At 42.5% G+C, this 21854-nt stretch overlaps 1 protein-coding gene across 7 annotated transcripts in view; it reads right to left on the reverse strand.

Moving 5' to 3' along the window:
• Positions 1-342: 342 nt before the first annotated feature.
• Positions 343-21854, reverse strand: part of sulf1 (sulfatase 1) — an 83175-nt gene continuing 61663 nt past the window's right edge. For 5 of the 7 annotated variants that reach the window (XM_081601374.1, XM_008396343.3, XM_081601373.1 and 2 more), the window contains 14 exons: positions 17666-17816; positions 17423-17598; positions 17194-17322; positions 16596-16652; positions 13783-13909; positions 12080-12290; positions 10737-10983; positions 10562-10658; positions 10385-10476; positions 10152-10223; positions 9254-9426; positions 9013-9155; positions 7206-7329; positions 343-3114 (listed from right to left, as the gene is read on the reverse strand). In XM_081601374.1, the coding sequence (XP_081457500.1) occupies positions 2204-3114; positions 7206-7329; positions 9013-9155; positions 9254-9426; positions 10152-10223; positions 10385-10476; positions 10562-10658; positions 10737-10983; positions 12080-12290; positions 13783-13909; positions 16596-16652; positions 17194-17322; positions 17423-17598; positions 17666-17816 (2710 nt within the window). In that variant the 3' untranslated portion in view covers positions 343-2203. Of the gene's footprint in view, positions 3115-4255; positions 4307-5950; positions 5985-7205; positions 7330-9012; positions 9156-9253; positions 9427-10151; positions 10224-10384; positions 10477-10561; positions 10659-10736; positions 10984-12079; positions 12291-13782; positions 13910-16595; positions 16653-17193; positions 17323-17422; positions 17599-17665; positions 17817-21854 lie in introns of all 7 variants that reach the window. The other 2 variants (XM_081601375.1, XM_081601376.1) reach the window with 2 other exon arrangements.

Consider the following 21854-nt stretch of genomic DNA (forward strand, 5'->3'; position numbering starts at 1 on the left):
CCACAGACCACCTTCAACTTCAGTGTGCTGCTCTCTGTACAAACTTCTGGACTACCTGCTGCACAACAGGGCTTCACGCCGACACCGGAGTTTGGCTTTAATGCATCGTCCCCCTCTTCAGCATTTGGACCGCAAGTTTTTTTTTTTTCCTGGACAAAAACCTGAAGCTGTATTCTGAAAGTTGCTCTTGGGCTCCTTAGCAGCAGAAGTATAATTGATGTTTGTGAACGCTTGGTTTACAAATGCCTTCAATACTTGATTATAGTCATTAAACCTGAAAATGAAAACATCAGTTTGGAGTTATTACAACATGCAGTTCATAGACAAATGAGGAGGCAGAGCTTCAAGTTAAAACAGTTTATTTCATCGACAGCGTCGTGGCTTTCCTGAAACCACAGTTGGTCGTCAAGAAGGAAAGAAGGCAGAATGAGACTTTTAGTGGAATAAGATTAAAGCTAAATACATCCCGGACATTATTCAACTGGTTGCTTTAGATCAAAATAAACTGTCATATAAAAAGAGCTCAGTTTTTTGAAAAAATAGTTTAAATGTTCCCATTTGCACACGTAAAGCCGCCTCGACATGCATCATCCCTGGTAAAAATGCTTAAAAGGGTCTTTTTTATTGCAGTTGCATAATTTTACATAGAAAAAAAAGTAGAAAACTCCAACCTTTAATTTGAGTCCAAAAATTTAAAGTAATGAAATTCTACAAAATGTGAGACTTTTTATTTTTATTTACACATATGGCACGACAACCATTTCAATAAGACACAAATTAAGAAAGAAAATATTCCAAATAGAAAAGAATTGCAAGTCAGGCAATTGCTAGAAAAAAAGAGCAACTTCTCAGCTACAATTTTGAAATCTCTAAAACAAAAAACAAAAATAGAAAAGTGACAAGGAAGTCTTGGTGAAACGAGATGGTCACAAGCTCACGAGGAAAACCATAACAAACTTGATCTCGTAGGTTCCTTCATAACAACCACGAGAGCCATTTTTTAGATCCCTTTTTTAAGAAGCGTACCAGGAAGAAACATTTTCTGAATGATCATTACAAACAGACGTATATTTTCCTAAGTGCAACTATGATTTCAACAACTGGCGCTGTGCGATTTGCTCAGATGAGACCATGATAGATCTTTTCAACAACAAGCCATCGAGGTTTGTCATTTGCACATGGAGGAAAAACATGTGGAAGAGCCCTGCACGGCCACTCAAACCCACAGCATCACAGGTCCTAGGCTGTGCTTGTTTCTCCTAAAAGGTCCTGGTTACCCTAGTTAGAGCGATGCGTGAAAATCTGTGGCATTTTAAATATAACACAAAAAGTGGATCATCCTGGGTGTTTAATTTAAAAGATACTACAGTTAAATGTTTGATTTTCTAATGTTCGATAAGCTATTGCAATTGAATAGTATATTTTAAAGTTTTCTTTTTTTTTTCTTTTTTTTTTTAAACCCTTCACCCAGGAGTGCCTTTAAATGTGGTGAGTGTTATAACTCTGGCTGATCGGAGACCTTCGTCATCCTCCACAGCAGTAATTATTTAGTGACATCATCAGAATCGGCGGCGCTTTGCTGTTTTTGTCTGAAAATATGACTGCGGCTGATTAACCGGCGCTACACGACAGCAGTCTAAAGTAAACGCTTTCATGATTGTCTGATCTAAAATTACTGACACATTGAAGGCAAAATGCTAACAGCAAATCCACACTCGCGCCTTTTGTTTTGTTGTTGTCCAATTTTGTTGTAATTTATGAGCTCTGAGGTCGTAATGGAAACAAGTTTGTGCGTTGATGCGGTGAAGTTCTCAGAGGGTCCTGTGATTGGGCAGAAGACCGCAGAGTGACTCTGTAATCACCTATTCAGCTGCTGAGATGATTTCACCACCCACTGTCTCTGTAGAACATTAAATATTCATAAACAATATTCAGCCTCTTTATGGAAATGATCATCTTTAATAGCAACTGCAGTTTGGCTGCATTAAGGCTTTTATATATTTATATATATATACTTTTTTTCTTTTTTTTTTATACACGCATTTATCAGTAACACCGTTACCAAATAAATGTTGGCACCAGTAAAAAAATAACTTTATGACTCGTCGTATAAATCTAAATTGACCGTTCGTCCTGCACAGATCATCTTCTAACTAGTGTCTGTAGCGGATCTCCGGCAGGTTTACTGGGCCACCCATCTGCCTCAGAGGGTCTTCGCGGAGGGCTCAGTCACCAAGCCGCTTCCCTCGTAGTCCAAGTTCGGGGGCAGCAGGGCCTGGGGTGGGGCTTTTAGGACCACCCCGACAGTCTGAGTGCTGCTAGTCTGTGTGGGGGAGGTGATGGCTGGGCTTTTTGTGGTGGTGGTGGTGCTCTGCACTTTTGGCCTCAGAGTCTGCGGGGAGAGTGGGAGATAGCCTTGAGCCTGGAAAATGTCCTCCTCGTCTTCAGGGTCCAGGCTGGAGCCCAGGACCTGCTGGTCGGGGTCCGACTGGGCGCGCAGGCTGTTGTGCGTGCGCATGAGGCCGTCGTGTCGAGCCTCCATCTCGGTCGGTCCGTTCCCGCTCAACGTTTCGTCCTCCAGCTCCTCCAGCTGCCGCGCCCGCACGTCGCTCGGGGTGACCTCGGCTCTGCGCGGACTCGACGGCGACGACACGGACTCCTCGAGTCCGTTCTCAAGGCTATCGGGGAGGTCGTTTACGACAGATTCCAGTTTCTGTTCTGGCTTTGAAGGTGCTGGTGGCTTTCTGCTGGGACCGGGGGTGGCGAGTCGAGTCTCCGAAGCCAAGGCCGGCCAGACGTCGCTGGCGGAGGCCGGCTCGTCTCCGCTGGCCTCCTCGAGGCCTCCACCCCCGGCCCCAGAGCCCAGCTCTGGCAGGGTGGAGTCGTCGAGCTTTTGAGTTCGGTTGAATGGGTTTAAAACATGTCGCAGTGCAAACATTTTATCAACATCCTTCTGGAAATTGGCCCAGTTGTCCGGGCTGGGTCTGTAGTCAGGCCTACATTCATACAGGCTTTCGTTTATGCTATACAAATCCTCCAGTTCCTGCCAGTTCACCTCCTCGTCTGTCAAGTTGGGCAGCTTAACCCTGTCGTCCTTCCCATACTGGCTGTGTGCTGCCGAAACAAAAAAAAAAAAGAAAAAGGAAGATTTTCAGGGGTCGGGAGTAGAAATGAGACGCGACGCTTCGAGTTCAATTCAGACAGCATGCATGCAGTCATGCCGGGCTTCTGGTTCCGACTACAGCAGCAGAGGCAGAGGGTTTGTGGCACCAAAGCAACAAGCTCCCTTCAAAGCAGCACAGGATCAAGACGCCACACACACTGAGCTCAAGCCACAAACGAGGAAAGCATTCTGCTCTTTTAGGGAATCCAAAGAGACATTTAATCATTCATCACAGACTAAGACTCTAAAGGCCCACAGTAAATACAGTGCTTCATGAAAAATACACACCTCCAACTCATTCAGTTTTTCATGCTACAACCAAAAAAAAAAAAAATGGAAAAATGTATTTTTTGGGGGGATTTGATGTAGCAGATCACACAGCACATTTGTGACATGGAAGGAAATAGTTATTACAAATAAAAACCCTTTAGAGCCCCTGTGGTAGGAAAACCCTAAACATAAAGTACAAATCAGAGATACAGTGGAGGTTTTAGATCAAAACATAATCACGAGTTAAAATGGCCCCATCAGAGTACATACTTACTCAAATACACATCACGTTTGTTTTTTGTTTGAAAAAACTAGCAACCCTGGCCCCCAAAAACATTTCATCTACTTTCTTCTCCTGCATATGTGCTTCTTTGTTCAAGTCTGCCACATAAAATCCCAATAAAACACATTGAAGTTTGAGGTTGTAAAATGACAGAAAGTGAAAAAGTCCGAGAGGCATGAATAACCTTTTGCAAGGCACTGAATATTCTGGCATAATTAAAGACAGGCCTGCATTAAAGTAAGACACAAAGCAAAGATACCTGGAATAAAATAACCCATGAAAAAAGAAAACAGGAAAATAAGCTGCTGAATGGCGTGCTCCCCCCCCCCCCCCCAAAAAAAAGGAGACAAAGTAAAAATACAAAGCCAGGAAGGAAAAAATAAGAAAAGAAATTTGCTGCAAAAGCACACAAGAGCTGCAAATAGAGATGTGGAAAAAGGAAAATCAGGATCAGCGCCCCTTAGGATTGGCATCTCTGCGTAAGTGGCTTTCCCGTGTAGTGCAGGACGAGATGGCTGGACATAAACTGAGGGACTCACGGAAAGGAAAGGCTCTGCCTCCTCTTTGACCACTTTCGATGCTGCTGTCGCCTGGTAAGCAGGTGTCAGAGGGGTCACAATGCAAGAAAGTTTCAATTCTACATCTGGCATATGGCTGAGTGAACATGAATAACTGCTGGTTTGGTTGTGACGTTACTGGAGATGCACTGAGCGGAAATTGATGTCCGATTTCCCGGCTCCTGTTTTATAAAGCTTTCGCCACGCTGATAGTCATGATTTTTTTTTTTTTAATTTATTTTGCCAAATCGGATTTCTCTTAAAGTTTAAAATAAGAGCAACATTCAAAACTGAGATTTCCAGAGATGGCTGCCAACATGCCAACAATTTCCATGAAGTTCAAAGGATGACATGTGGCATTACAAACCAGATTTGACAAAATTATAAATAATATTTAATCTGTCCAGCCATTCCACCGTTTCGTCCATGTCCTCATTGGACCTTGATGCGACATCAAGTTGAAACATGGAAAGTGCCGTTTCCACTGTTCCCAGAACAAAATGTCTTGATATGTTAAAGCATTAAGAGACTTTTGTTTCCAAGAAGGTCTCCATCAACTGTTCTAGTCTAGTTGGTCTGAAGTTTGCAGCTAATTCACCTTGCCGAATGTTGACTACCTCTGCGCCGCAGCATTCGTTGATGTTGTCGTTTTTTCTTTTTTTCTTAACTTTTATTTATACAGGTTGTCTCATTAAGACCCAAGGTCTCAATTTCATGAGAGACCATCAAGGTCACATGGCCTTGTTCTTTCATCTGCTACTATTCCCATGACCTCCCACTTATCGCACAGGTGGCATCCAATTTCGGTACCAGGCTAGAATTCACCAGGCTTCCAAGAGTGATTTATTTTGTAAAAGCAGTCCAAGCTGCAGACACCTGTGACCATGACAGAAGAGTCTTCTGAACGCGACTCAGTAAAGTCTACGTGGGGTCCATTCGGTGCTTGGAAGTCGACTGAATGTTGGAGCTTCAGACCGTCTGGGAAATCAAATCGAAAACTGTCAAACATTTCTCAGTGCATCTCCAGATTTTACACCTGCAAAGGATGGGATGATGTTTTGCTTATGTGGCTATGGGTGGCATTACATGAAATGCGAGAGGTCAGAGGAATAGTTTCACACTTTGGGTGCAACACTGGATGGATTTCCTGGTGGCGAAAAGTCCGTCCTCTTTGTGTGAGGCACAGAGAGAAAAGTTGCATTAATCACCCCAAAGCGTCAACCTGTTCCTCCCTCCTAATGTAACGACGTGTGACTGGATGACTTAGTGACTGGATGACTTAGTGACATGCACTCTACAGCTTTGGATTTTTATTTTCATATGGCCATGCTATACTGTGGAAAAAACTCTATATTTTACACATGGAAGGAAATGTGTAAAAAGTACGGGGCAGAGATGATCTTGCAAGTTTCCAAGTGGCTCCACTTAAATGCAGCAAATGAAAGTGAAGAAAGTCTGTGTGCAGAGGAAGGACAAAAAAAAAAAAATTACGTTCTGTTGAGATTTGTTAGCATGTTCCCAGCATGCAGCCACGGATGAAACATCAGCACCCCATGGATGGATGTATTAGTGGGAATGAGGCAAATTCGACCCATGCAGGTGTTAAAGGGGGAGGGGGGAGAAAAAAAAAAGAAAAAAAAAAAAAGCTGCTGAAGAGGAACAAAACTTGTCGGGTACCTGTGTGGCTCATAGCTTCCTCCATCTTTACCTCCTGATTGGAAAAAAATAACAGTAATCAATTGTTAATGCCTCGATTCAAAAGGGACGTAGGAGGGAAACAAATCAGTCACACTGAGGCTTTTCCTCATGCACCGCTGCTAAACGCTATAGAGAAACGCAAACACTGGAGAACTAAGGAGAGAAAGAGAATTGGATATGAAAGCAGGAAAACATGGAAGGAAGACAGAAATTGATTTAGGACAAACTGGATTTGACGGGCGGAGAATGAAACGGCTTTCTTCTCCTTTTAGATAAAGTACGCAGGTGTGAGATTTCTGCATTCATTTACTCTCGCCATTAAGTTTTAATCGCGTATTTCACAAGCAAAAAATGGTAAAGAATAGTTACTTTACCAGTCATTTTCCTGGTAAACAGAAGAGGCGTTTGATTCTAGGAACGGCAGCCAGTTGAAGCAAGAGCCCCCAAAGCTGTTTTGCGACACGTGTAGTCATGCTTTTCACGAGTCCGGCATGCCAGGAGTGAAATGAGTTTTTTGGAGCACAGCTTGGCTGCTCCGTGACTTCATTTTGCAGCTGCTAATTACAGATGAGAAGGTTTTACCCTCGGGTCATAAACATGGCAGGCAGCTCGTGCCACACGCAAACGCTGCAGGTTTACGTCATTGTGACATTACGTAGTAACCGCCTCCACCACTAAGCTGCCAGTTACGCCAATGACAGTTTTCTTATACACTCCGAGAGTCAGGAAAGGAAGAAGACAGCCAGAATGGACAACTGGAACGCAGCTTTAGACTATTGACAGGCTACAACTTCGTGTCCTCAAGGAAAAAACAAAACAGAAAAACCAGAAAGATCCAGAGCTGAAAGAGAAGTCAAGAGTGTATGTGTGTTACAGTGACTTAAATATTAAAACACAAATCTCTTAAAAAAAAAAAAAAAAAAAAAAAAACCTTCACTTGCAATTTTACCACTTGATATGGAGTCGATTATTTTCAAACACATGCAGCATGCGTGGATGTGCAAACACACACAGCGTCCAAACTAAAACCAGATCCACAACACAAGAGGGAACCCTCTAAAAACAACCATCAACAAATGCAGCATTGCATAACAACTGCCAAACTAAATCTCAATGTGAATCATATCCGTCATTACTGGTGAGGTAACAGCTACCACTATTAACCCCTTATTCAAAAGTCCGTATTCGCCCAATGACAATACGACACGGACCAAACAGACAGCAGCGTTCTTACCCGTATCGGAGCCTTTAGGCCGAGGATTACACTGCTTGTACCCTTGACAGCTCCTCATCTCCATGAGCTGCGCGTGGAGCGAGTTCAGGACGTCCCGATCCACAGCGTAAACTGCGTTTGTCAGCTGCGAATACAGTTTAAACATGCAAAGACATTTACATTTTGTCTGCTTGTCCCATGTGTGCTTTTTTTTTCTCTCTCCTGGAACTTGGTAGAAAATGACAAGTCATAAATTCTCAAAACTTAATTGCTTTGAAATGTTAAAAACAGTAAGGACCTGGTGAATAGAGCTTCAGAATAATAATATCGAGTCTTTTGGCTACAACTTTTGAAAAAGTCTTCACTGTGATTTCAGATTAAACTACAATAATCTTCTTAACCTGTAGAGAATGTTCCTAGGATCTTGAGGTGTTGAGACCAAAAACTGTTTACACAGGGCTCTTCAACCTACCAACCTGTATCATCTTAAAGGTTGGAAGGCTTTTGAAATGAGCCAATTCATCATTGCTTATAACTTCTCTTTCCTTCTTCTTGAGATGTTACATGTGAAACAATTTAAGAAAAAGCAGCTGCTTCCAACCAGGGATATTTTGTTGACTGATTTTATTTGTTTTTATTCTATTATCTCCCCAAACTTAAAGTAGTGCTTTAAAAAAAATAGTTTTACATTCTGACTGGCTGTGTTATGAAATCAGGCACTTTTTTTCCCCTCCAGATTCCTAACATCACCTGATGTTATCACTAGCTGCAGGCAGATGCTCTGAGCAAATTTCTGATGGAATCAGTAAAAAAAAAAAAAAAAAAAAAAAAAAAAAAAAGAAGAAGCAAGAAGAGAAGCCTGATCAAATCTAAAACAAGCTTGAACATCGTGTCGAGATCTGGTTGCAATTTTTTTTTTCTTCCTCCTCTGTAATGCTTGTCATTTTTGTCAGCTGCTGCGTGAGGATCCTGACAAGTTTCTGTTTTCTATCTTATACCTCTGACATGCTCAAACAGACTTAATGATTTTACATAACTTTTTTTTTTTTTGGATCAAATGTAGGAAGCCACCCAAAGGCCTGGGCAAGAAATGATAACTGCAACCAAATGACAACTGCTAAAGCTTTGGCAGGACATCCCTCATGCCAAAACAATATGACCGTGTCAGGAAAGACAGAAACCTGCAAAGATGGTACAGAAAAAGAGGCGACAAAAACTTATTACGGGTGTCATGCACATCGTATCAGTTTTATGTCTTGTGGTTCAGCTGATGGCTCACAACTGGATAAACTTGGAGTTCATTATTGTTCAACTCCTAACACCACAATCTTGATATGGTCAGACTTTTAATCAGACGATTGAGTTAAGATTCTGAATAGCCACTTCCACGTTGAAATTTTTCTTGCCACGTGATTTTGGCAATTCAGTGTTTTTGCTTCCGTTTTTGATCATCAAAAACATTAGTGTGATAATACTTGAGCTCTTGACTATTTCTAATTATCAGTCCTAATGAGAAGTAAATAAACTTTGTCATCAACCTGCTTAGTCTCTGTGTTTAACCGCTTCAAAAAGCCAGGAATATCTTCAATAGGTTACCTGGCACAAAAAGGCATGCTCACATGTACAGAACGAAAAAAAAAAAAAAAAAAAAAAGCTAACTGCTTCTCAACATGATGGACTGTGAAACCGTTTCAAACATCAAACAGACGTTTTTTTTGGTAGATCTAGCCAAGAATCCAAAGGTTAAAACAAGACAGCAATTGTGCAATACTATTTTAAAATTCTTTTGGAGTCACAACGGCAACACAGAACGATGATCTTCACGCACCTGGTACGGGTCACTGTTGAGATCAAAGTATTCCAGGAAGCCGGTGGAAAACTCACAGAAGAGCGTGTTGTGGGTCTCGTTGATGGTTCTCAGGCACCAGTAGGTGTTGTTGTTGGAGCTGGTGCAAGCACAGAAGGCACCCACTGCAAGGCAATCGACAGCGTCGTATAAATACCAGAGCACGCAAAAGGCCAGGTGTGGAACGAGTTAAACAGTCATACGTGTGGTTTTGTACACATACATGTCCAGAAGGGAGCGGTCTGCCAGTGGTCGTTGTTATGTGTAAAGCAAGTGAGGCCTGGCAGACTGCAGTCGTCTCCCTTCCTCTGGCGCTTCTTCTCCTTCCTCTCCTTCTTCCTGCGCCGGATCTCATTATACAGCTGGGTCTTCCCTTCGATGTCGTGTGTGGTCTCCCTGTCGAATAGCAACGAGACACAATTTTTTATTTTTTATTTTTTAACCGTGACGCAATCGTGACTTTAGCGCCGACCCTTTCTGGTGCCAGTAACCACAGCGATGGGAGACGCAGAGGGGACTTCCAGAAGGCACCACACCGTGCTGGGGTAGGACAGCCTGTTTACGCTTATGGCTAAGGCTCTCAGTTTGACCAGTTCTGCCCAGGATGACATCCTATCCACAGTCTTCCTGTCCTCCCTCCCTCCCAAAAAACAGACAGACACTGCTGGAAACAGCTGCTTTATATCGGCATAATCACAATCCCAGAGCTTCACGGTGGAAGTTGATCACTGCGTTTGATGGACGTTCTGATTTCTCCTCTGTTGAATCATTTGATTCTTCTATGCAACTCAATCACTTCCAGACACACACACACACGCACGCACGCACGCACGCACGCACGCACGCACGCACGCACGCACGCACGCACGCACGCAAGCACACAAGCACACAAGCACGCAAGCACAAAGCAATCCGCAGCAAAACATGTGCTTTGTCATTTAAACTCAATTCAGGAACCAAACATTTAAACAACTTAATGGATGGTATGATGGTTCAGAAACTGGAGAGTCCCTCAAAGGGCAACAAACACGAACACACACTGGATGAAGTGATCTACGGCCTGGTTAAGCAAGTTTGTTTCTGTTTCTTTAATAATCACAAAAACAATAACAGAAACTCACTTGAATGGATGGAGCTGATCATTCCTGCCCTTCAGTCTCTCTCCCTTGTTTCTGAGGCCTTTGTTAAAATAGCTGGATTTACAAGCAGAGGAAAAGAGCAACGATGGGAGGAAAAAGAGCAATCAAATGGTAAGAAACATGACAACTACATGAAACCATCAACAACTGAAGACTTGCTCCAGTAATAAAGTTAGATGAAGAATTAGTTTAAAGCTGAAACATAAACGACAAACCTCTTTCCACAGTCACAATCGTCTGGTCGCGTCCTTTTCAGATGGCCTCTGACTTCTCGAAGGTTTTTAATTTTGTCTTGAAGGGCTTCAATCTGAAATGTAAGAAAATATGTAGCCGGGAGTTTTAAGTTGTCATTTAAGTAAAAAAAAACAACAACATGCAATCAGACAGCTTACCTCCTGATCAACGTAGCTCTTATGATCTTTCCAGGCCTTGGAAGACTGGTAGATTTCTCTCTCACAGTGAATGCTGTCATTCATCAGGATGTAGCACCTACAAAATGTTCCAAGAAAATGCATAAACCACCCTGCAAAAAGCAGTCAATGTGAAACACCTCGGTAATAGGCTTACTTGTGGGTAACTTTCACAGAGTTCAGGTATCCCACCGCGTTGGTATCATCCGCCAGCATTTCCTCCGACCCGTCATCAGACCCCAAATCGTACTCTGGGTCCTCTGAGGCGTAGTGTCGCTTTGAGATGCTGCGGCGGCGGATGCCGGACTGGTCATCTGCTTGCAGGTCGATGTCGTAGATCTGGCCCTCAAATTCCACAGACAGCGATCGAGCAGGCCGGGTGTGTACAAAACGAGGGCGATAACCTGAAAGCCGCCAAGAAATTAAGAGTCGCGCAGTTGTTGTTTTGGAGAACCGAGTTCACAGTAAAAATTTGCAAAAGCAGAGTCGTTTCTGTTTGTTGCTTATAAAAAGCCCAGATTTTCCTGGTATTAATCGTTTGGAACCATCTCAGTGCCGCTTTAAAAGTGCAACACATTGCAGGAAGCTGTTGGAAGATTATTTACTTTATTCTCTTTCCATGGAGAAAAGATCATTTTGACACCTTTAAGCAAATATGGAGTAATCTAGCTAGAAACATAAAAACACCCTAAACAAGTGAAACCTTAACTGAATACACTGAACATATATTCTTTAAAACACAATTTGTGATCTGTGAAATCTTTTATTCTGTATGTGAAAACATGATATATCGTGTGTATGTGAGCTTCAGTTTTTCCATCAGCTTCTGTACTTTAATTTAAAGTATACAACATCCTAAATGAAGAACAGAAATTCTCCTTTTCCATGGATATTAGAAATTTTTTTTCTAAAAATGTGTGATCCGTGTCTATAGTTGGAGGAACAATAATCCAAATTAGGCCTGACTCGTTAGATTTTTAGTTGGAACTGGTCAAAGAGACGAAACATATTTCTCAAATTCTGCTTGATAAGTCATTGTTTTATAATGAGGATGGAAACGATAATGCAGAGGCCTGCACACATAGTGTCATAAAACACATGCTGACACCGAGAACCAAGTGTGCCAGGGGGCAGAGATGGATTAAAATAATCAGTGACCAGTTGGAAAAATAACGACAGATTTATTTGGTAGCCTTATTTTGGTCAATCAACACAAGAGGGCAGCATATTTCTCAAATTCAAAGCTCTTGCAAAAGCGCAAACCAGAACTGTTATTGGATGATTGCTTCTTCCAAGCACTGACTCATTTAAGAGCATAAATAATCAGTTCAAAAAAATAAAAAAATCAAGTTCTGGAATTTACAGTGTAACAAAACAAAAATATATCTCTAAACCAAAACAAGTCAATAAAGTATCTTAAGCAGATACACCTGGTTCTTTATTGTTAACATAATGTCTTTTTGATTTATTTACATTAGATAACAGGTATGTGGTACTCACGCTGTCCTCCTGAGGAGAACCGTCGTTGGGAACGCCGATCGGCTCTGGTCGGTTTGTACAAAGGGTCCTCACAGTCGCACGCTTTCTCTCTGTTGTCATAACTGCTGGGGGGTCTTAGGCTGCGAACTCTCTTTCTGGGCCCTTCCTTAGAACCACCTTTACACTTCTGGATCCTCCACTTCCCTGTCATCTCCTCCACGCAGTGCCATTTCTGCCAACACCCAAAGCGGAAAGGGGCACTGAGAACAATTTGTACAGCTATTTTTGTTTAGCAATTTCGGATTTTTAAACAATCTGGAATGATTTTAGAGGTTCGTTTCCTCCGGCATTTCAAGTCTCAGTTTGTGGATGAGATTGGCATCCTAGCGCTGCAGCAAAAATAAACCAAAAAAAAAAAAAAAACACCGCATGAGATGAATTAGGCTCATTTGGTGTCTGTAAAACAAAGAGGAAACCCCAATCACTCTCGCACCAGCCGTGTCCGTGCGTCACTAACGCAATTGTGTAAATAAACTCCCACACATTTTGGCTACATCATCGGCACCTTTCTTAAAAGGCATTCCAGTAGGAAATAAAGCTTTGGAGACTGATTAGGCCCCGGATAAAACCGGACCCAGACGTCTGCAGAGAGCAGCACAGGAGACCGGCGCTTAGTGTGGGAACAAGGGCACAAACAAAGACTTGTACGACAGATCGGGTTTCTTCTGGAGGAGCTTACGGGGCAGCAGCGGAGCGGTCATGTCAGAATCAGAAAAGATGCAAGGGAGAGGCACGCAATGTCGCCAGAGGATGAAAACAATCCGTCTCTCTTTATCCGCTCCTCTGAGTGCAGCCACTGTGAAGACTCAACGCAAGGCATGCATGTGTAGCTGCACCGGTGCATCAGCAGGACGGCAGAAGATGATGAGAAACGAAGAAGGATGGGAGCAGTTAGAGACGGCCTGATTTGCAGTTGGGACTGTTGGGCTTCCAGTGGATGTTATTTTACAGCCATCTGGGTTTGCAATTTAAGATTTACTCCACAGGATGCTTCCCGGTTTTATTTTGTTTGGAGTAGAAAGAATGATAATGCAACCTGAAGCGCGAAGGGCAAAGAAGTGAAGTGACTCAAACCTGCCATCCATGAACTCACCCCCCCCCCACGACAATACACGGGAAGATTAAAAAGGCTTTATTGCGTACAGCTGAAATGTTGCACCCACACACACCCGAGTTCAGCCGAAGCCGCTCCGTCGCTGCCTTTATTAATATTAAGTGATTGCTACACACACATTTATGTGGTCATAAAGTGGATCTGGGTTGAATTAGTCGGACCCTCAGAAAGTCTGCCCGTCCTTTTAACACTACCTGAAATTTGTAACAATTTGTATTTCTCTGGCCTGTCTGCTCCAGGGCCACTTACTGTACCATCTGGCTGTTTGGTCTGCCAGAAAATTAATGGCCGCAAGATGAAAAGCAAGTACCCACAAATTAATGGACCGCAAAACGGAGCAAAAGAGACCAATTATAAAGCAAGTGATGCACTTGTAAGTGGCTGCTTCGAGAGTGGCCCACAGATATCACCCCCCCCCCCTCCCACCCACCACGAGGCAAGATGAAGACCATCTAAAAGTCCAAAAAAAAACATTTTTGCTGGACAACAGGGGAGCTTAGTTAGAATCTGCTTGTAGAAACTTCTTGATACGTTACTGTCTTTGCTTTACCTGTCCTGGCTGCTCGCAAGGTGTCTGGAGTTCGGCCAGCTGGCACGTTTCTCTGACCTTCTTGTACTTTGGAAGGCTGTTGGTCTGCTGAGTGCTCATGGAGTCATCCTTCTTCCTCAGGATCTTACTGCAGGAGAAAAAAATAAAGTAAAGAGCACAGACCTTGCAAACTATGTATGGTCTGTGCACATTTTTTTTATTTAAAAATTTCATATTTTGTTCAGGTTCAAATTACACCTTCTATCAGTTTCCCAAAAAAAATCTGGACATGTTGGTAAAAACAAAAACAAAAAAAAACTATTTGTTGTGTTGGGGAATTTATTTTATCTGTGTGTTCCACAGATTGTGAAGCGATAATGTGGTCGTGTCGACTGGACAGCGTGGAAAAGGACATCTACTTTTTTTGCTGGTATTTGTACCAACTCAGATCTGCTGTTTTTTAAAAACCTACAACTGTGACTCGTTAAATCAACTCTGAATTACACTCCACTGAATACAGACATCTTGTTCTTTTGACACCTTTAGTCTATAAAAGCTAATTACCGGTTTCAGTGCTGTGTTTGGCATTGAAAGCCCACCTAGTTTTGAAGCCATAGGGAACAAGTGTAAAACACTATTACATAAAAAGTGTACAGCCATAAAAAAAGAAGAAGAGGGGAATGGACTTTTGACTGGCTATTTATGAAATGACTGATTTAAATGCCAATGACATTCATTTGTCCAAGTAGAAAAAGTTTAGATGAAATATTTGAGTCAAAAATAAGTTAAAGTCACATTGTGGCAAATCAAAAACAAAGTGAGTCTTTTCCAGACTTTTCAAATATTAATAAAAGCATCATGTACGAGACAACTGATTAAATTGAGGGGTTCAATATCCTGCAAAAATGCTTTTCATCTAAAGAGTCTCGTCTCTCTCCACTGCATGATTTCATAGAGTTGGCTGGAGAATTGGTGATATGTTTTGTCTCTTTGTGCCTGACCGTCTAGACTTAGGGATTACATCTACATCAGTTTAGCATAAAGTTTAGCCTCAATCCCAGATTTTTTCTTATCCCCACCTTCTGCCAAAAGTGTTCTTAGCACCATGACAGAATGACAGCGGCGACAACAACCCGTTTCCAAAAGCACTACGACCGGTTTCTCATCCATTTCTCCCAACACCCGAGGGAAAGAATAGCCAACTTTCCCACACAAGCTTGGCTTTCGTCTCCTGACTTTCAGCCTGGGATGATTAGAGAGCAAACAGTTGTTGATGTCACTCCCTGACGACTGCATTATGCAGATGAGATTTTTTTTGAAAAAACACCGTCAGCTCCAGCTGTCTGCGATGGTACTGTAAGGTCATCCGAGGGTGTCGAATCACAGAGCATGTCACATGAGCAGAGCCTCACAGAACACATCAGCTACTGTGAGCGCACTGCTATCGAGTGAGGTTAATCTCAGCCTTTAGCTACAAGTGTTCCACCAGACAGACTTTGCAAACAGTGGGGATTAATGGAAGAGCTTAAAAATAAAAAGGCTAAAGGTCACTGCTGCGTTGTACGCCGTCTCAATCTATGTCAACGCAATTTAAGATTTACCAATGCGCTCAAGTAGATTTTTTTGCAAATGCAGGCAAGACATCATTTTAGTGGAAGAGTAGAGCCCAAAAGTAGCAATTTGAAGCAAAATATAACTTTTACGGACAAGCTCAAGAAGGAAAATGCTCCAGAAGGTGTGCAGAATATTAGAAATGAGATTTCAAAAGCTCTTCGTATAATCTGGCTTCAACTTGATTATTCCGCCAACTCTTTTAACCGCCCGAACCTTGCAAAGACTAGCTCCATGAGATTATCTTTGTCCCGTCAGTGCATCCATTAGATGAAACAAAAGATAATATATTTCGTCATTTCAGAAGAGATGAGAAATAAAGAACTAACAGAGCTTTGAAACAGACCTACAAAGTCATGTTTCAAATTTGTTGCAAGCAACGCAGGGCGTGCCATGCACAGGTAGAGGAAGGTGCTCTTGTCAGATGAGTCCAAATTTAAACTTCCTGACTCACAGGCAAAACAGCATGTGTGATGGAAAACTACCTCTGGAAATCACCCAGAATATAGTACCCCCACGGTGAAAAATATAGCGGTGGCAGCATAATTCTGTATGAACTCTTTTGTTTTAAACGGAAAACTTGTCAGAGGCAGCAAAAGACTTTTGACTGGGATAAAGGTTTAAGTTTCAACAAGACAATCAGAACAACAATGGGAAAGTGCCTGGCCAAAAATGTCCACTTCCAGATGTACAAACCTGGTAGAGACATCCCAGGAAAACGTTCAGCTGTAACTGGAGTAAAAGGTGAATCCACAAAGCATCGATTCAGCGATAGACATGAGGATAGTCAAAGAACGGATCATTTTCCTCTTACCACACAATTAAGTACTACTTTGTGTTAGTCCAAAAAAAAATAAAAAAATCATATTCTGTAGTTGTAACATGAGGAAAGGCAAAATAGTTCAAGGGTTATGCTAACTTTTGCAGAGCATGGTATTGTTCGTGGAAACAATTTAATGTCCTTTACTCATAAGTGTCAGCACCCTCTGCGTGAACTGCAATGATTGACCAGAAATCGCTTCACCCTTCGACTCGGGAAGGTAACAGCTTTGAGGAGACTGAAAAATCCAAACAGATTGCGGTCAGGAAATGGCTGAGAGATAAGTAGCAGAACGAGGCAGACGTATCGCATGAACAGGGAACATCCATTGAGCCCTTTTATTTAAACACGCTGTTAGTTTTATGTGACATACAATGTGCCTGTGGTGTGGACCCCAGCTTACCCTCGCTCCACCAGGAATGTATCTCTCCAGACTTTGGGTTTCCGGTTGGGTTTGAATCTGTGAAAACAAAACCGGACAAAGTTTATGGACTGCCTTTTGGAAACATTTTTATCTGCGGCAGCCTTCAGACGAAGCTCGCCAAGATTATGGAAGCTGATCACAACAGTCTTTTGGGGGTTAACGGTCTTTTGCTCTTCAGTTTTTCTGAGTCTCTGGAAGCATTTTAGTGGATTCATGTCAACAATAGATGCTTTGTAGCAGACAGATAATTTTGCACTCTCACTGTGCGCTGTTAGTACAGTGGTTTTTGTGGAGAAACACATGATTGAGCTTGCAAACAAATTCTGAAGAAACCTTAATAAAGTGAGACCACAGCGACTTGCAGCCAAAATCCCACAGCCAAAAAGGAAAAAAAATAAAATAAAAAGTCCTCCAAATTACTGGCTGTGTGCTCAGCTGGAGTAAATGTAATCACTCGTGTTGTGGAAATTTACATCTTGTTGGTAATGACCGATGAAGAGCATAGCTGCATGGATCACGCAAACTGTACAGTTATTGTTCAAAACGGCTATTAAGGCACGACTTTAGCTGTACAGACCTGTTGCCAGTCCGCTCCTGTTCCAGCAACTTAAGGATGGACTTTCCATCCATATCTGGGGGGGTGTCGAGTCCGGCGATGTGGAGAATTGTGGGAGCTAGGTCGATGTTCAGCACCAAATGGGGGTTTCTGAAGAAGCGCACGCACACAGAGGCCCCAACATTAAAGCAACAATTTCCGAACCAAAAATAGAGCAAAATAGAAATAACGCGGGCCGATCGGTACTCACACTGCCCCTGGATCCACATTTGGTCCCCTCAGGAAGAACGGCACCCGGATGTCAAAATCATACGGCATCGACTTTCCCTTGACTAACCCAAACTGACCAATGTGGTAGCCGTGGTCTGCTGTATAGATGATATAGGTGTTGTCTAGCTCGCCAGTTTCCTCCAGCATGTCATAAACCTGCAAGTGCAGCACGGTAAGAGAAAGCACTGTTCGCTTTGCAAAACATTTTAAGGATCACACTCACCTTCTGCACGGACTCGTCCACAGACAGAAGAGTCTGCAGCCTTTTCCGGTGCAGGAAGTTGGTGAACTCCATGTGGATTGGCTTCATGGGGCCCGTGTACTGCATGATCCAATGCTTGTCCATGTTTGGGGCGTAGTTATAGCTCGGGGTACTTCAAGGACACACAGAAGAAGAATTTTTTAAAAATCTACAAAAAATTTCCCAACCATCACCTCGCATTGAAATATGAATACCTGTCTGAGCAACTTGCAAGTTGAAAGAGAACATTTAGCAATGCCAAAAAACACCTGTCTGCTACTTTTTACAAACTCCTGTTCAGCAACAGGTGCCACAGTCGTCCACTGTGTTTGACACGCATCGGTTGCCACGCCGTTTGTTGACAGAAATGTCTTCGCACTTCTGCAAGCCAGCGCCTTCGCTGTTTTTCCACACCCCTCTCCGAACATCTCTCCTCTCGCACAGAGACGAGAGTCTCCTTGCTCGACTGCGCTTTTGGCACAGATGGGTCATTTGAGGGCTGGCACATGCTTATGAAAATAATAGGCCCCAAAGTCAAGTTTGCAACAAGTTCTGGAGCAAGAACTCAATAAGTCACGGTCATTTGAAGGGGCAGAGCGTAACGGGACGGGATAAACAGAAAGAAAAGAGGGAGAATAACTCATATTTATTGCAGAAAAGCTGCAAATCTGTTTGTGGGATTTAGTAGAAAATTAAGAAGAGGGATGGAGGGTGCAATGCAGCACTGCGCCTGCAAGGTTTCTAGAACAGGACACGCAGGCAGCTGCATAAAAAGCTCTAGAAAACAATCGGTGGTGTTGGATTAACTCCTCCTGTCAAAGTGTAATTTCCTCTCCGAAATAGTTCTGAATATCAAAACTCTGATACTTAATAAAGCTCTGCTATGAGAGCCCCTATGCTTTCACTGACTGAGCTGCCTTCTGTCCTCTTCTCCTTAGGCCTGCTTTGTAAGATGGGTGAACTCTTCACCCACTTAGCAGGCAGTATAATAAGCCCCACAAAAAGGCTTGTCTCTGGGCAATCGGCCACCAAGGTATGGGGCCCTGAGCACCAGGGAACAGGAATGCAGAGGTCAGTGGGATGAAGTCGGTCTGTAGGAGAGGTCACACCTGCCACCAAAGGACATGCGTACAGCGGCTTGCAAAAGTATTCACACCCTTTTAGATTGTTCACGTTTTGATACGTTACAATCAAAAACCTGCAGAGGTTTGTATTAGGCGTTTAGGTGACACAAACGTCTGCATAACTTTGTAAAGGAAGGAAAATGGCCTTCAAATTTCTTTTAAAATATTAATCGGGGTAGTGTAACATCACTTTGCCATTGTATCTCTATATAAGATCATGCCCAAACAAATGACCTTCAGAAGTCACATCACTGTGAACACACCATGAGAAAGTGAAACATGGCGGTGGCACCATTATGCTGCGGAGACGGCGTTCTTCAACAGTGCTAGGACAGCTGGGCAGGATCTGGTAGGAAGATGAATGGAGGCCTCAGAAGGCTTGTGAATGTGGTCCAAGTCACCCTTCTGGCAGGAAATCCCTGATAGTTAGAACTACGATGGAATATTTCATATTTAAGCATCGACATGTCAAAGTCGAGATTCAAAAACCAAGTGAGAGTCTACGGCCAGATTTGAAGATTAACGGTTACACATAATTTCATTCCAAATCTGAGTGAGTTTGATCTATTTTTCCAAAAAGAAGAAATGGAAAAAGCATCTGTTTTTAAGAGTTGGTTATGCAAAGAGAACATTTTGAAACCAATATATTATTTGTCAATCACGCAAATGATATAATTTGTCAATCAAGCCAAAACTCCTAATAAAATACACTGAGGTCATAATGCAACAGAATTTGATAAAGAGATATAAATGCTTCTGAAAGGCCCTACAGCTTTAGTTGGGTTTTAAAACAAACTCAAACACACATGAAGGTCGGCGGCTTCTCAGTGAGGCAATTTGTTCATATGCGATTAGAATTACTGTCCCTCCCTCCCTGCTATCACAAGACATGCAATTCAGCAACCGCATTACATGTCTAGCACTTAAATGGGTCTCAACTTGGCTACATCTAAAGAGCTAGGTGAAAACACCTTAAGTGAGGAATGTTAATAACATTAACACGGAACCCTCCACTGCTATTGCAGCTGTCAGAAGTACAGACACTCGTTTGATTTACGAGGCAGCTCCTCCTTCACTGCCACGCAGTCTGTTCCCAACCCTGCGAGAAAACACGCTGGCTGCCTGCATCATGCATGTGCTGCAAACATTAAATACCTCTGCACTGACAGAGGGCAGGCTGCCTTGCAGACGAAACGAACTGGAACAGTGTCAAAAATTTGTCTTTTTGTTCAAGACAATTTCCAAGAGTGGAAAAAAATGATTTGCCTCATCTGATGAAAGCAAATAAATGAATAAACAAACACCCACCCATGCAAACCACCTGTGGTCTCCATAGTAACCACACCACATACAAAACACCTACATACAATCACTGGGACATCCCTTTCAGTCACCCATGCCCCCCCGGCCCCCCCTCGAGTTCCACCCCCGTCGCACAGAGGCACCAGCTAAAAATAAATTAATATTGTCACAAAGGGTGTTCCAAAGCACACAATGCATTCCTCGCATCCCAGGAGCCACGGGGAGAGACGACTGATTGATATGGACAAGGTCAGGAAGTTCTTTAGGGATAAAAGTGAACAGGAAGCCAGGGGGGGAGGCAGACAACGAGATAACAGAGGATGGAAATATGGAGGGAGAGGTAAATAGAGCAACGGAAAGCGATATATATCGGTGGCGAGACAAGCAAATGTGAGTAATGTGGGAAGACAGAAAGTGAGAGTAAGTCACACAGAGCACAAAGGAAAGGAAGTGGTAGTATTCTGTTGGAAATTCAGAGGGCCCACCATGAGAAAGTAGGCCACACAGCCACTGGGACAGAATTCATTGCCTAGTCTAAAGGGGCGAGCTGCTCGCTTGGTACAAGCATGGCGTTATGATAAATTGTGATATGATCCGCTCCGCTGGTATGCCCCCCCGGTGTTCTCAAATGATAAATCATTTCGAGCTCATGCCTTCCCCATCTTCACTTGTTGGAGCTTCAAAGAAACCTGTCATCCCCAGTAGATTGAGAACCTTTACTACTGTCATCATGTTTGACACACCTCATTTTATAAAAAAAAAAAACAAAAAAAAAAAACACCAAGTGTTAAAGAGAAAACGCTAAGATCCAATTAGCGAAGCATGTTGGGTCAAACCCCATGGAATCCCGTCTATGTCTGAGGAAACACTGCTATAAAATTCTTACCACCCACATAATGATAGCTTTTTTTTTATCCATGTTTTTTTTTCTTAGAAAGAAACATCTAAATGCATAAGATAAAAAAAAAATACAGCAATGTTCATACCACCATCTTTGGGCTTCAGCTGTGATGTTAGAATTAGTTTTAAAGTGTCGGGGGATCAAACTGAAGAAATATTGAATTGTGAAAAGGACAGAGCAGTGGAGCCTGAAGGCAGATACCTTTTAAAAATTCCTTTGAAACAGTTAGAATTCCTGTGTATTCCAGATACTGTAAATCATTTTCTTTTACGTCATTAACTTTTTCTGATTATGTTGAAAGTTTAACAGCGACATGTTCAGGAGAAAGTGTGACAGACATAGCAGAGCAAAAATGGTAAAAATGACTCACCAATATTGCGATTTCATGCAGAGTAAATAATAGTTTGAATATAGGCCATGGTGTCATTTCTCAACATCTCTGTTTGCTGCCAACAGTATTCTTAAAAAAAAGAAACCTAAACTTTGGAAAGTTGGGGGTTTTTTCTTGCCAGCAGACAAAAGGTGCCAAGGCATTAGATTGTTTGTTTGTGTGGGCAAGGGCTTAAAGAGCTTGAATTTATCAAAGGGTGTACTAATAACATCCGAGGTTGCCTTGGAGATTTTATACTTTGACAAAAGCAGCAGTTTCTTTGTACCCTGCGTCGTCGTCTTGTGAAGGGCTTTTGCTTCAAAGGGGATCAGAACCAGAGTAGTATGACAGGCGTTAGAATACGTTCTAATCTTAACTTGTCTTTGAGTTATTTTGTGTGATGTGTTCATGTTTTCTGACTGGCTTTCGCTTTGTTTAATATTATGCATGCATGTTGTACTGCAGTTGTCCACT

This window comes from Poecilia reticulata, chromosome 20, assembly GCF_904066995.2.
Source record: "Poecilia reticulata chromosome 20, P_reticulata-male-v2, whole genome shotgun sequence".
Taxonomy (NCBI): Eukaryota; Metazoa; Chordata; class Actinopteri; order Cyprinodontiformes; family Poeciliidae; genus Poecilia; species Poecilia reticulata.